Genomic DNA, 14819 nt, shown 5'->3' with positions numbered 1-14819 from the left:
ACTTGTCGTTGAATACACAAGCGGTAAATGGAGCCCCGCCCTCTTTTGTGAGGAGGTCCTTCTCTCTATAGCCCTTTCTGAAAGAAAAAGGTGGTCTTTGTATCAAACATGTTCTAACATTTGCAAAAACCCAATAGGAGCTTGTTTTTCTTAAGTAGTTTGGGATTTTTGAAGCCGAACCTCCCTACATTTACTGTATAGTATCAAAGGTGTGTTAGGCTGTAAAGTCGGTCTCAAATAGAGGCTGTCTTAGTTAAAACCACACTTTGTAAATGTATATAATAATGCTTGTAAATGGGATTTTTTAATTGAATGCATGTGGAAGTAAGATAACTCTTTTTGTGTTTAATGAAGAAAAGGGTTTAAACTGCATTGTGATGTGAACTGTCCATTTTTATCACAATTTCATTATGCAATTGTTGTTTTTAATATGTTGTATTTCAAACATTTAGACCTTCAGATCAAAAGAGAGATCATGAGACTTTTGACCGGTAGTAAATCAGTGTAGACCACGCACAGATAATCCAGGTCAAAAATGTACAATCCACTAGCACATAGTCTCTCATTAATGCGTTCTTACATCTTGTCTGTGTATTCATGTGTGAGTGAAGAGCATGGTGTTATTTATTTCTTTATACAGAACTCCAGCTCTCCTAGTAAGAGTCAGTCGCCGACTGATTCCAGCAAACTCAACGGCAGGAAAGAAAAGCCAGCGATACTGGACCTGTACATCCCTCCACCTCCTTCTGAGCCTTATACACCACGGTATGACTGTTACCCATAAACCTCTGAAACATTACAAGTCTTTTTGACGAAAAATTGTTTTTTGCTTGACAAAATCTAACCTGGAAAGTTTAAAATAGCTTGAAATGTTTGAGGTTCGACAAGTTCAAGATATTTTAGCAGGATGCTAACGTTTGAACACGAGGCAAACTGTTTGAGCATGATGCTAATATGCTTTAGCATTATGTTAATATACTTAAAGTCGGCATGAAATTAAAAATGATCATTCTAATTGTTTTACACAGTGTTGCAGGATTCATTATAAATAATTTTTCTGTGAACATCATCATTTAAAAAAAAAATTTGCACTTGTGATCTTTAATCAAAAACGTTATCCTCCTCCCCCTCTCAAAACGACATCTCTTCACTGCTGGTCACGAGGAATGGCGTGAGGGCGGGTCTTCAATGTCTGACTGATTGCAAACTGGATTACAAATCTGACTCCATTTTATTGGCAACACCCAACGTTCAACTATCCCTAGCCCTACATTTTTTTCTCAATTCCGAAATTGTTTTACTCGGAAATACGTCGCGACACGGACGAAAAAACAATTGCTACTTCCATTTCATGCCGACTGTAAGCACGATGCTTATAGATTTTAGCATGAAGCTAGCATGTTTAACCAAGATTCCAACATGTTTTAGCATAATGCTAACATTTTAAAGACTTTTTTAACGTGGTGCTAGCACTTTGAACATGATTTTAACACGATGTTAAAATGAAACGGCTCTAAGCATGTTAATTGAATTCTTTATAGCATGTTGCCTCATTTTTCTTAAGTAGAAGTCAATGGTAATTCTTTATGCCTGATTCTAATGAAAGATATAGCAGCCCGAGTCTTTGATGGATATAGCTTGTAAGCAATAATTGTATCAGGTCAACATAATTATTCAATTAACCATAGTTTACTTTTGTCATATGTTATAGGGAAGTAAGAAACGGCTCTTACATCAGCATCAACGGCAGGCCTAAAGGTTCGGAGTCCCCAAACTCTTTTCTGGATCTGGAGGGCCGCCGGCGCTTCACCGTCACAGATTCCGACAAACTGTCCGTTCAGCCTGTTGAGGTCAACGTACAGATGCGCCCGAGAGGAAGAACTCCCTCACACGGTCATTACCATCATCAGCTGTATTATCATCCTTACACACATCTACAGTGTAGATGGACTTATAATGTCTGTTTGCTATGACACAGGTAAACCACGACCCCTGTCTATGCCAGCAGTCACATGTTTGAATGTGACGGATCTGTACGCCAGGCCTTGGACACACGGACGGAAAGGTATAGATGTTAACCACATCCAAATTCAATCTTCACACTGTAGAGTCCCTAAAGAACCCTGTTAACGCCCTTTAATTCCATGAATCTTTGAATGTTCTGGTGTGTAGGTGAAGATCTTCTTCACAGATATTTAAGCAACGAGCGTATAGCGACTATCAGCGAGGAGACCCCGACCTCCGGCTCCTCCTCATACAGATCTATAACAGAGAGAGACGCTCACGGATTCCTCTATAACACAGACCTACACAACAGTGCCACCATCCCTTGTCACGAGGACTTCATGAAAAAAACCCCAATGACATCCAGCCCCAAACGCCCCCCCGCCGAACCTTCACTACTGGTCAGTTGGATCACACGACTTAAGCTTTTGACTCACTAACGTCAGCTCCTGTCTGTCACCTCGCTGCCTTTGTCCAGCTCTTCTCTGGTGTTCTTCAAGCTTTTACTCTCCTTCTCGTGGGATTTCTCTTTGTGCCTCTTATTTACCCATAATGCCACTGGACTGTATGCCTTAATGTGTGTAGCATGACTCGATTTAACCGATCACAACAATACGAATGTTTGGAAACACCTCTGGGGGACAATGAGATGCGTTGTCTCTATTTAGGTCAATAATAACAGTGAATATGATATTAACATTATGATTATTTAAGGGAAAGCTATATTGTTTTGTATATAAAGTGAATGTACAGTATATCTACCTCAGATATTTTCTCAGTGTTTATGTAACAACTACAGTTTGCCTAAAATCATAGTTCAGAATTCATCTGTCATTTTTAACAAAACCCCATGTTTTTCCAAACAGTTTGGTCAACCCCGTTATTTTCCATGTCGTAACATTTAACAGAGAAACAAACACCTCCGCTTGTTTCTCGTTGATTTGCTTTTGCTGATAACCGGCTATCAGACCATGTTTTTTATGAGTTTTATCATAGTATGAATATATTGTCTTCTCTATGTGTTTGAAGTCCCCTTGAACCGGAAGTTGCTATCGTTTTTACTTCCATGTTTTAACGCATTTCCGAGTGAAATGGAATTTCGAATGAGAAAAATAGTGGGTGTGGCTTGCGTTTTTCTCTGCGATTTGATTGGATGTATAAAAACATCTGTTGCGTTTTGAAATGTAGATTGACAGTTGAAGGGGAGGAGTTAACGGATGCTCCGCCCAAGCCGTCTAACATACATCATTTAAGATGGATAGTCACGACATGTGTAAACAGTACATTTTCAGATTTTATCTAAAGATTATGAGGGCACACACTTTTTAAAAAGAGAACGACCCACATTGATAAACTATTTACAATAAACGTTGCAATATTTCATGGAAAAATAAGCATTGTCATTTTTTATTTCACTGGGACTTTAAAGAAACTTGTGTATTTAAGTTATTTTGATCTTTTTGTGGTATCGTTCTTTGCTTTATATGGCGCATAACACTGGTAATTTAACAAGCCTGACATTTCTCTGAAAGTTTTTGTCACATGTTTATTAAAGGTTTAGTTCACCCAAAAATGAACGTCATCATTTACATTCTTTCAAATCTTTATTTGTTCACAAAAAACTTCCAAAACAAATGTCTGAATGAACTATATTTGTGGTGTTTTTTTTGTATATTTTGTAACTTTACAAATGGTATTGAACAGAGCAGTTTCGCTTTTCACCTTTCACATACATGAGACAATAAATACATATTTTTTGCCACTGTGCATGATTTCTTATTTTTGGGTGAACTATACTTTTAATAAAAATAAATCAATCTTTGGTACAAATGATTAACCCTGCGAAATCTATGCACGGTTTTTGCTTACTGTATTTGTCATTGTTGAGATAAAAGGGTTGGCTCATGCAAAAATGAAAATGTCAACATTATTTACCCACCTCATGTTTTTCAAACCCCAATACCTTTCGTTGTTCTCATAAACAAAACAGATTATCGGTTTTTAGTTACAATGGGAGTGGATGGTGACCACCTCTCAAAAAATTCAAAGAATGCAAATACCTCATAAAATAAGTACACACGACCCATGGCGTATATTCCAAGTGTCCTGAAGGCATAGTCTTAACACAAATAAATAAACTCAAGCATTTAATCATGTTTTAGGGTCTGTGTGAAGGCCATCACCATCCGCTCCCATTGTAAACAAACCTGTATAGATTATAGATTATAGCTGGATTTGATCTGTATGTGTGTAACAGCAGGTGGAAGGTAAAGCTTAATGGCTTGGGGTTCTCCATTTTCTCTTCTTATTCCACTTAACGCTGACCTTTCGGTTGTATTGCCGTGTCTGGATTGTGCAGTATTAAGGAGTTGTTGTTTTGTACCGTATTTACCTTTTGTACAACAGAAGTGAAGTGTGTGCATTAAATGTGTCGTTCCAGATATTTCATTTGTGTTGTCTTCATTTAATAACAGGGTTGTTTTAATGAAAGACAAAAAAGAAATATATAATGACGGCGCTTAGTAAATTTAGTAATCTGAATTGTATTTCATTGTTTTGGATTGAATTCTACAAGCTGATGAGGACCAAATAAAACTTGTGAAGTTTGACTTTGTATGTAGTGACAAATGATCAAATATAAGCACTTAAATGACAGACATTTTGTTAATGCGCGTGACATACATTTCTTCTTCTTAAAGGGAAAAATGACAAGAATGAAAATGCTGTCATCATTTGCTCACCCTCAAGTTGTTCCAAACCTGTAGAAATGTCTTTGTTCTATTGAACACAAAGGAAGATATTTGGAAGAATGTTAGCAATTTTCAGTTCTGGGACATCGTTCATTACCATAGTAGAAAAGATTAATGTATATTTTTATGCTCTGTTGAGCACAAAATGAGATATTTTGAAGAATGTAGGAAAGCAAACCTTTGACTACCAGTTTCCTAATATTGTAGTCAGTGATGTCCCAGAACTGAAAATTGCTAACATTCTTCCAAAAATCTTTCTTTGGTCTCTTTTCCTAAAAAAAGTTTCTAATAATGTTTCTTCTTAATCATCCTCACAAGACTAAAATCTGACTGTTGGTAAAATCGTTTACAGCTCTACAAGAAATTGTGCAATGTCTTGAAAGCATCTACAGTATGATTTGAAACACTGGATCTTCCCGTTTTGCGTGTACTGAAATGTGAATTTATGCCTGATGTTTACTTTTATGTTGTTGCCAGCTATGCATGAAAGGATGAGTTTGCTCAGCCGCTTTCTCTGGAAGCTCTGATATCTGAGAGAAACTTCATCCAGAGAGAAACTGTAGATTTTGACACATCCATACGGTCATAGTGGATGTCCAGATGTCTGATGTGTTCTCTTATTGTTGTGAATGAAGGATGAAGAGATGGGTAAGGATTTCTGTGGTTGTGCCTGTATGTTAACTCTTTGTTTATGTCCCGCCGCAGGATCCTCGGTGGACCTCCAACAGCTCCTTCATCAACAGGTGGGTGCAGAATTCAGTCTCTGCGTCTCTACAGCACTGCACGTCCACGGTGAACCAACACAAAACGCCATGCCAAATATACAACCTGTTTGAGACCAGAGCTGAAGAAGAGTGATCTGTTGTGTCCGAGTCTTTTTTGAACAGTTTTGTTTATCGTGATGTTAGCACCCGAGTCGTTTATCATCTTATGCATTTGACAACTTCATTCACAGTGAATTCAATCTAGAAAATCCTGATATTTGGTTCAGGAAATTGATGCGTTGATTCTGAAGCACGTTTCAATTTCGCGGTCACTAATCGTATAAAGAGTGTTAGTTTTAGACATTTCCTTGTCATGTTTCACGTGTCTGGTCTTGCATTATCATCTCTCCAGCAGTTACAACGACAGTGCCGTGAGGTCCTGGTCCTTCTCTCAAGCGGTAAGAATCTTCTCTCGGTCTCATGTCTGAACTTGTTGAGTACTCGATTTTTGGGATGGATGGGGGCGACAGGCTGAAATATCCACATCAAATACAATTCTAAGTGTCAGAATGTCATCGTATGTTTTCATCTGCGTTTCTAATTTGACGTATATTGTGTATATTATTTCAACATCATAGCTAGTTATCAACATAAAATCTGTCTTATTAACCGATTAACAAGACGGCTCTACACGTTTAATGTCTGTAAAATGTTACTGCATTTTTACAGCCTATTTAGGAAACACAGGCAAAGACCTGTCAAATTACAGAAATCCATTTTTAACAGATTTTTGGCCTATTTTGAAAAGTAGGAGACATCTGCTGGTGAATTCTCAAAACGTAACTGTTTTTGTACCTTTTAAATGATATAGCCAACCCACACACTATATATAAAGAAATAAAGTCTGAATTACACACATCACAAATGAAGCTAATTATTTAAGCCTTATTACAAAACACTTCAAAGAAAGTTATAATAAAGTAGATAATAAATAACCGATCAAGAGCTATATATTGACAATCATTTTAAACGCATTATAACATGATCATAGACAATCAAATAATCAGGGTAAAATGTACACAAAACGTATGTTATATGGCTCTATGCTAGAATAATAGCAATATAATGGTAATAATAAGAATGTAAAGGCACAATGTATATATAGTATAATCATTGGAAAGGACCTCAGGAACGAGCATGCGTGCGGTGCTTTTGTGTGCAGAATAAGAAGTGGAGGGTGTTTTGAAATGATCTTGCATAAGCAGAAGTCATGTTTATTTCTCTAAAATGAACCGACCGTGCGTGTGAACGTTTAACGGTGATACGATGTTATACTTTATTAAATGATACAACAACACAGATGATTCAGCTGCTCACAGGTAATGCTTTTTAATACTTACAGTACTGCAGTTAAAGCAGTGTTAGCACTGAGAAAACAAACACGGTTTAATGTCCGTCTGTAATACTCATGCTTGGCAGTGTTTCTGATTATTATGGAAAGAATTCAGGTCAATTGCATTTGCTGTTCTGTGGCAAAAATACTCTTATTGACGTGGCTGAAAGGTGTTTATGTGATGATTTTAGTTGATATATTATAATATGTACAGTTCTGTCATTCTGTAATGCGGGAAAGAGGAACATGAGCGCTTTGAGGAAATTGGGCAATGGATCGTTTCGATGTTTGTCTTCTACAATGAACTCTTCTCTCGTGATTCAGTCCAAACCTGTATGTGACTCTTTCACCTGTGGAACACAAAAGGAGATATTTTGAGAAATGTCAATATAGAAATGTGTTCATACAATGGAAGTCAATGGGATTTTCAATGTTCTTCAGTATGTCTTCTTTTGTGTTCTGTAGAAGTCAGTCATATAGTTTTGAAATCACATGAGGGTGTGTAATTGATGACTATTGAGACTAACAGCCAGTATCACATGAAATAATGGTCATTTATCTATTTTTTTAAAAAGCTGATGGCATAAGAGAAAGTGAAGTCTATAAGATATAAAATCATTGATTCATATTCAAGTAGCTCCAGATGACGATGTGTTTTTAAAGGCAGGTTGATGCCTTCTTCATTAAGCTTATGTTTTATTACCATTTAGTATCTTTGTATGCCCTACTGCAAACCTGACTTACAGTAGAATATACAGTAAAGGGAAAAAGTCAAATGTACAGTTTATTGCTGTGTGTGTTTATTCATGCTATTAAATAGGGCTGCACGATGATTTATCGCGATTACATCCTATTGTAATCGAGCTGGCTGCGATATGCAATGTGTCGATATTTTTTTAATGCGTAGCTTGTCCGTGAAGCACGGCTCTGGGATCAGTAGGAAAAGCAGTGCGAGTTTGAGTCGCTTATAATGTGCATTTGAAAAAGCAACACCCGTCAAACATGATCATTATAAATATACTTTATTATCATAAAAATACCTGATGAGGCTTGAGTAACAGTGATAAAAGATGTCCATAGGCATTTCCTAGATTCTAGAAGGTGTCATGGTCTTCTTCTGCAGTGCGTGTTTGGAGTTTCTGCACGAGAGCGCCCTCTGGCTCTCGGATGCAGCAGCATTTCACTCAAAAGCTGTGCATGAATCACGTGATATTCATCGTCGGTTTATCGTGACAGCCCAAAATGTGCCCTAAAATAGTTCACATGATGAGTTTGCTATATAACAGCTCTGTTGTAACCGGGGGGTGTCACAATATACTGGTCTTTCTTGACTATAACTGTGATATTAAAACCATGATTTTCATATTAATTCTACACATATCGTCATATAAACAATTCGGTACCTGTTTAAAGTTTTCCCTTAGAAGCCACAATGGTTACAGACGTTCTCTCTGCGTTCCTACACCCACATACATAATAATATTTATTAATATAATAATGTTACACATACATGATAGTATTGTTATCATGAATTCTTTGACCACAGTAAAGGTGTGGTGATATTTAAGTATACGTGTCGTGCGCCACAGCACCTTTCATCCAGCAGATGTCGCCAAACTACTGATGAACTGAAGCCCCTTTAACGCCAGTGGGGTTAGAAGGAATTTGTTTTGGTGTACTGGTGCTTAAAAATGACATTATAGCACTACAAATTCAATAATAATGAGCAAAAGAAAACATTAATGAACAAGAATATTAATAAACGAGGTCCCAAAAAGGAGATCATCATAGATAGTAGCCTATATCAGAATAATAATAAAAAATAGTCAAATGTTTATTTTGTAAGTATATAATAAGTCATATTTTAATGTGCTTAATGTAGGGAATATAAAACTATAGAGTTGGATAGGAGGTGTGTATATACAATCTAAAAAGTTTAACTGTGATTTATTAAATGTTTTGGTGAAACAATTTACACTAAAAACTGTTTAAAGCTGTTAAATAAATGAAATATACTTTTTAAATTGAGTAAATCTAAGTAACATTTCTATTAGGATTCACCAAAAATGTCTTGTATTAAAAAATGATTGGTTAAATACTTAATTCTTTTCAATAAAAAAGATCAATAATATATGTAAATTTAAGAGAAATGAACTGTTGGATTTTTGATACATTTTTAATATGTCCCACTGAAAAATGATTTAAAAAGATTTTATTAAGTGATATTTACTAAGCCACTGAATTATTTTAACGTGTGTGTTTTTGTGTCTCTTCACAGGCCTCCTTCCCCATTTCACTGACCCGTTCTCTGACCACCGATGAGTACAATCCAGTACATACATTATTTCATTCCTGATCGTATTCTTCATTGATTTATTTGATTTGAGAATCATGACATAACGCCTGTTTGTGTTTAGGTGTCCCTCAGACAGAAGTCAAAGAAGAAGAGTCGTGGAGGTACGAACACATTTTTGTTCAATTGGTCTTCAACCACAAGCACACATGTATGAAACCGTCTCGGTCTTTTTCTTCAAATATGTTTGAGCGTGCCGTCGTTTTTCACATCTGGAGTGACCGTACACATGAATGTTCCTCGTGTGATTTGTGTTCAGGAATGTCCAGAATGAGTCGCAGGCGAGTTTCAGTGCGAGATCTGGGCCCGGTGGATTTCCAGGGCTGGCTCTACAGAAAGAAAGAGGGGAAAGGGTTTCTGGGGATGAAATGGAAGAAGTATTGGTTTGTGCTGAAGAAAACCTCTCTGTACTGGTACACAAATCACATGGTGAGTCCTCTGAATCTTTGCTTTATCATTAACATCACACTTTCTTTAGATATGAAATATGAATCTTATATCGTTCGCTTTATTAGGCTTGTTTTATTAATGCTTCATTAGGAAATGTGAAATGCGCAAATACTAGAAGTATCTATATGCATCATCACATTGCCGTTTTTCTTGACAATCCACAAGAACCGAAAAGAGAACAAGGCTTATAACAATAAAAAGAACATCTAATCGAAGTATTTGATTGATGTTTTTGTGTTGTTGTGTTGTTGTCCAGGCTGATACAGCAGAGGGCTTCATAAACCTGACAGATTTTGTCATTGACAGGGCACTGGAGTGTAAGAAAAAATAGTAAGTGACGGTTTGTTACCTAAGCGTGTGCCTGATCTATCACAGCTATGTTCTCTGTTGGTTTGTCACACGGATGATCTGAAGAGCTGTTGAGCAGTTTTCTTGTGTGTTTGTGATGTCGCAGTGCCATCAAAGCGTGTCATCCCAGAGTCCTGATGTTTTACTTTGCAGCAGACAGTAATGAAGACATGATGCTGTGAGACATCCGCACCACACACTGAACACTTTCATTTACAACACTGACACCAGTGTTTATTCAACGCTTGTTGATTGTTTGAATGGTTTCAGATGGTTAAATAAACTGGCCCTGGCATCGATTCAGTATGAAGCTGCAGATGCTCATACAGCCGGTAAGTCACGTGACGCCCAGAATGACTTTTGAATTGGCTTTTGTCATGTTATTTTAGTTCAATCTTTTTTTGTTTTTATTATGACAAATATTTTTCATTTTGAACATTGCTATATTTTTCCAGTTAATAATTTTACAGCCTCAGCATGTGCAGTATATACATACATACATACATACACATATATATTGCCAATGCAACATTTTCATTACATTTGAGTTTTTCAAATAATGTTAAGCCCTATATTTGATTTGATTTGATTTTAATGAACAAAAATGTTTAAATAGTTTAAAACAAATCGTTTTATATGTAAACCATATAGTTTTAGTTAACTTTAATGGTAACACCAAGTTCTTCCTACAGTTTTCATATATTGATTTATTGCACAGAATGTTACAGTGAGGCCAGTGATCACGAGGAAGCCGAATCCACGAGCGTTCCCCCTCCACCATACAGTTTCAATGGTCCATCAGACGCCGTACGCGAGGTAAGATCACCACTCCAACGTCTCTGAGACTCATTTGACACTAGAATGGATGTAATGATAACCGTAATGGTCCTCCTCCGTGTATCCCATCCATTAGGGAAGTCTTCCGCCTCCGTATTCCTCACCTGTTCCCAGCGAGGTCACCGGTACCCTGTCGTCCCCCGTCAGTACCATGACCTCTCACAGTTCTGTATCATCTCTGAACAAACACAGACGCTCATGGCTGGATCTGGTGTCACAGACCATCTCTAGTGCTGGAGAGACGCTGGTCTGTTCTGCTGTGGTCCATACCACAAACCCCGCAAGAAACGAAGCTACATCTCAACAGCCCCTCGGGTCTTCATCTAACACAGAAACGCAGCCGCCGTCGGATGACTCCAGACGTGACAGTAAGACGAACATGTGGAATTCAACTGGTTTATAGTGAAACCATTGCTAAGGCAAAAAACATGACACTTTCTCAAATACATGTTTGCTTAGTTCTTCTTTTGAACTCTTTTAGAGGATCGGGAAGCGGCGGAGGATGAGATGGAACGGTTATATTTGCATTTAAAAAGAGCCAGTCTGTCTCCGACCGGTGTGCGGATGCCAACGTCAAAATGGGAATTACGAGCATCCTTTATAAAGCGTTGTAAAAACCAGACGCTCAATGAGAAGATCCACACCATCCGAGCCCTCAACAGCACTCTGAAGGTTAAACCGCATGAACACTTCCTGAAGAAAATCATAGCTTATTATATCAGCTACTGAAACAACGATGCCCGTTCGTTTATTTCTCTCTTCTGTGTGTGTGTGTGTGTGTGTGTGTGTGTGTGTGTGTGTGTGTGTGTGTGTGTGTGTGTGTGTAGGCTAAAGAAGCAGATGTACAGACTTTAGATCAAGTCCTGTGTGCCTCGTCTCTGACTGCTGAGAAATTTAGAGAGTGGAAGGAGAACAACAGTGTCCTGCTGCAGGAGGTCATTCTGAGACAGGCCGGACCCCCGGAGACCCCTGACAAAACATCCACATGAACACTGAGAACAACACTCACTCTTGTAGTACATCACAACCAACTGTAAACACTGAAAAACCTGAGGGAAGTTAAAACCTCTCTGTGCTCAGACCAAGGCATCTGTTTTTTACGGATCTTAAACCAGTTATAGGTTGTCCTGTAAGATCATCACTTCCGTAACACAACTGTTAGAACATTGTGCAGTCTAAATGCAGTTAACATACGGATTTATCAGAATCCTTCAAGATGTTTGTACATCATTTAAGCTTTCAATTTGTGTTTTGTATTTTTATTGTCGATTTTTTTAGTTGTCATGAAGTGTGAACAAGAGTTCAACTGGTAGTAACTTGAAGTGCTGCTTTTAAGCAACCTGTATAGTTTCTCATTGGATTGTAAATAGGTTTGTTTAGATATTTAATAAATTAAAAATATGATGTCACATACTTCTGAATATAAAAATCTGTGTTCACCGGCCACTTTATTAGGTAAACCTTTGTTAGTAGCGGTTTGGACCCAGTAGCCAGTTGTGGAGCTCACAATTCGGCTATTGAAGGGAAGGTGGAGATGTTTGGACGCATTGGGCGGGAGACTCCTATATGATCCAGTCAAAGTGTGTCAAATTATTTTGGCTTGTTGTGTTCTGCACAATATCTGCTTGAGTTATGGGGTTGAGCTGCCAGAAGAGCAAACGCGTATGGATGTACCAGAGGATCCCCCTCCACTACAATGGTGACCCAAACGGCTTGGTTACAAACTTTCATTCCTTTATTTGTGTTCAGCACAACAAAGAGATGTGTACAGGTTTGTAACAATTGGAGGGCGAGCAAATGATGATGAAATGTTCATTTTTGGGTGAACTATTCCACCGAAACCAACTCTGTGATTTTTTGCCCAGTTTTGTCTGGTGTTTATATAGGTTTTCTCTTCACAGGATTTCTTGAGGCATAACGTTCTTAAAATGAGCCTAGCATTAGCATACGATCAGCTGATGGTTTGGGTGTGAAGATGAGTTTGATACACTACACCACAGTCAGATGGCACAGCAACAGAGGCACTGGAGCACAAAGACTTTAAGATAATAAGACCAAAGCCAAGAAAAGCCTCTCAAGAGAAAAGGGATAAGATTGCAGCCCGCTATCAGGTTGGCTCGGGTTCGACCTGAATGACATCCATGAAGGTGTCGGTCTGTTGACTCATTTATGTTTACGTCAACCTCTATTCTCTGGAAGCAGAACACACACAAAAACAGCAGAAAAATAGCCCACCAAAAACATACATTTTATCTTTATCATATTTAAATATAAATACTTTTACCATGTTTAAGTCAGTCAGAAATGAGAATTCTTTCGTCAATTATTCATCCTCATGTCAGAACACAAAAGAAGATATTTTGAAGAATGTTGGTAACCAAACAACACTGAACCCCGTTGACTTCCATTGTATGAGCACACAACCACTAAGACATTTCTCCAAATATCTTCATATACTGGTTTACAACCACATGAATTTTTTTTTCGTAGTGATGCAGAACAATGTTCATTTAGTATATGCTTTTATTGTCTAATGGTGTATAAATATCCGTTAGGACAATGGCGAGGATGCTACAGTAACTCATTGTGGGTGACGTGTGCGACACTGATTGGCACCGTTTAATAATTGAAGGCGTCTCATTGGATACGGGCAACTTTAGACTTAAATGTTGAATTATTCATGAGCTGATTACTTTAGTTAGATCACATAATACTGTTGGTGAAGCACAGAAGAGACATAACGCAGGTGTTGTGCTTCATTCACATTCAACTTTTTTTTTGAAATGTGACATTTTCTAAAGCATCAGTAGAGATTTAGTTCATATATTCAGAATTTGTAATATTGCACTATGCATTTTCTACAACTCACATTTCAAAGACTTTACGTGCAACTTATGTTTGAATGGTTTAATAAAAAAGATTGCTCGGAATTGAATTCAATCTTATGCAAAGAGATCTGTGTAACTTCATAAATAAGCTGTTCCGTGTCACATTTCAACACATTTGCATTGTAGATTGACACAGGACACTACTGTTTACCAGAGCTACGTGTCGTCAGGTAGTCTGTGAGTTACCGGTGGAACAAGACGCCATCAATTATTAACGACAGAGCCTGTTTGATTTCTTAGCAAAATCTATCAACACAAAGACTAAATTTACTCGGGAATTACTCGTAGATCCCTTCACGCATTGTATAATTAATGGAGTGTCATATGATGAAGAAATAAATGTGGATACCATACCACACATACTGACATTGACTATATGATGTGAGTTTTTATTTCTCAAGGCCAGTGTGAACATTAGTCATAGTTAGAGTGATTTGATCAAACATGGGAAGGACCCCAAGTGAGGTTTCTTAAGTGGGGTACATGTGTGAAAACGACCACACACAAGGTGATGTGCAATATTTAGCAGGATGTATTGACAGAAATGCAATATGATATACGTAACGATGTATTCACAGGTGCACTAAGAGCTCACATTGCGAAGCGTTATGTTTTTATTACCTTAGAATGAGCTATTTCAATAGGTCTCAATAGGAACTCAAACATTTCATTTTTATTTTTTTAATCAAATTGACCTAAATCCTGATTATTTTATTTTTACAAAGATTTATTTGACAATCTACATTCCTTTTGCAACTCCAGACTCTTCACGTGTTTCAACAATGACGCTCTCATTTGTTTGTTTTTTTATTTCTCCTTACTAAGACTAAGTTCATATTTAAATGAAACATCTCTTAAATCATGTGGCTTGTTGGTTTAATTCATGCTTTTAAATCAAGCGGCTTGTTACTGTCCCAATGATTCATTTTTCACTTGATGAATAAAAACAAAAGGAGTGGCCAGAACATCATATGTAGATTTGTGGGTGGAGCTTGTTTCACTTGGGCCACTAAACAACCACAAGAACACCCTAGAAACTTCACTGCGAGTATCACTTGCTCTTTCTATGTAACTATGTCAAATTCACCGCGG

The 14819-nt window shown here is 37.5% G+C and overlaps 1 protein-coding gene across 2 annotated transcripts in view; it reads left to right on the top strand.

Annotated features, from left to right (window-relative positions):
* The window catches only part of LOC130560051 (connector enhancer of kinase suppressor of ras 3-like), a 38383-nt gene extending 26125 nt beyond the window's left edge, over positions 1-12258 (top strand). Inside the window, exons 10-25 of one of the 2 annotated variants that reach the window (XM_057343516.1) lie at positions 641-765; positions 1712-1893; positions 1979-2065; positions 2173-2405; positions 5460-5497; positions 5874-5916; positions 9130-9183; positions 9269-9308; positions 9464-9633; positions 9911-9984; positions 10109-10180; positions 10273-10334; positions 10721-10818; positions 10916-11207; positions 11321-11511; positions 11667-12258. In XM_057343516.1, coding sequence (XP_057199499.1) covers positions 641-765; positions 1712-1893; positions 1979-2065; positions 2173-2405; positions 5460-5497; positions 5874-5916; positions 9130-9183; positions 9269-9308; positions 9464-9633; positions 9911-9984; positions 10109-10180; positions 10273-10334; positions 10721-10818; positions 10916-11207; positions 11321-11511; positions 11667-11828 — 1923 coding nt within the window. In that variant the 3' untranslated portion in view covers positions 11829-12258. Of the gene's footprint in view, positions 1-640; positions 766-1711; positions 1894-1978; positions 2066-2172; positions 2406-5459; positions 5498-5870; positions 5917-9129; positions 9184-9268; positions 9309-9463; positions 9634-9910; positions 9985-10108; positions 10181-10272; positions 10335-10720; positions 10819-10915; positions 11208-11320; positions 11512-11666 lie in introns of both variants that reach the window. The other variant, XM_057343515.1, reaches the window with a different exon arrangement.
* The last annotated feature ends 2561 nt before the right edge of the window (positions 12259-14819 follow it).

The sequence above is a fragment of the Triplophysa rosa genome, linkage group LG10 (assembly GCF_024868665.1).
Source record: "Triplophysa rosa linkage group LG10, Trosa_1v2, whole genome shotgun sequence".
Lineage (NCBI taxonomy): Eukaryota > Metazoa > Chordata > Actinopteri > Cypriniformes > Nemacheilidae > Triplophysa > Triplophysa rosa.
The sequence above is the reverse complement of the archived record's forward strand: the minus strand, read 5'-3'. Positions and strand labels throughout refer to the sequence as shown.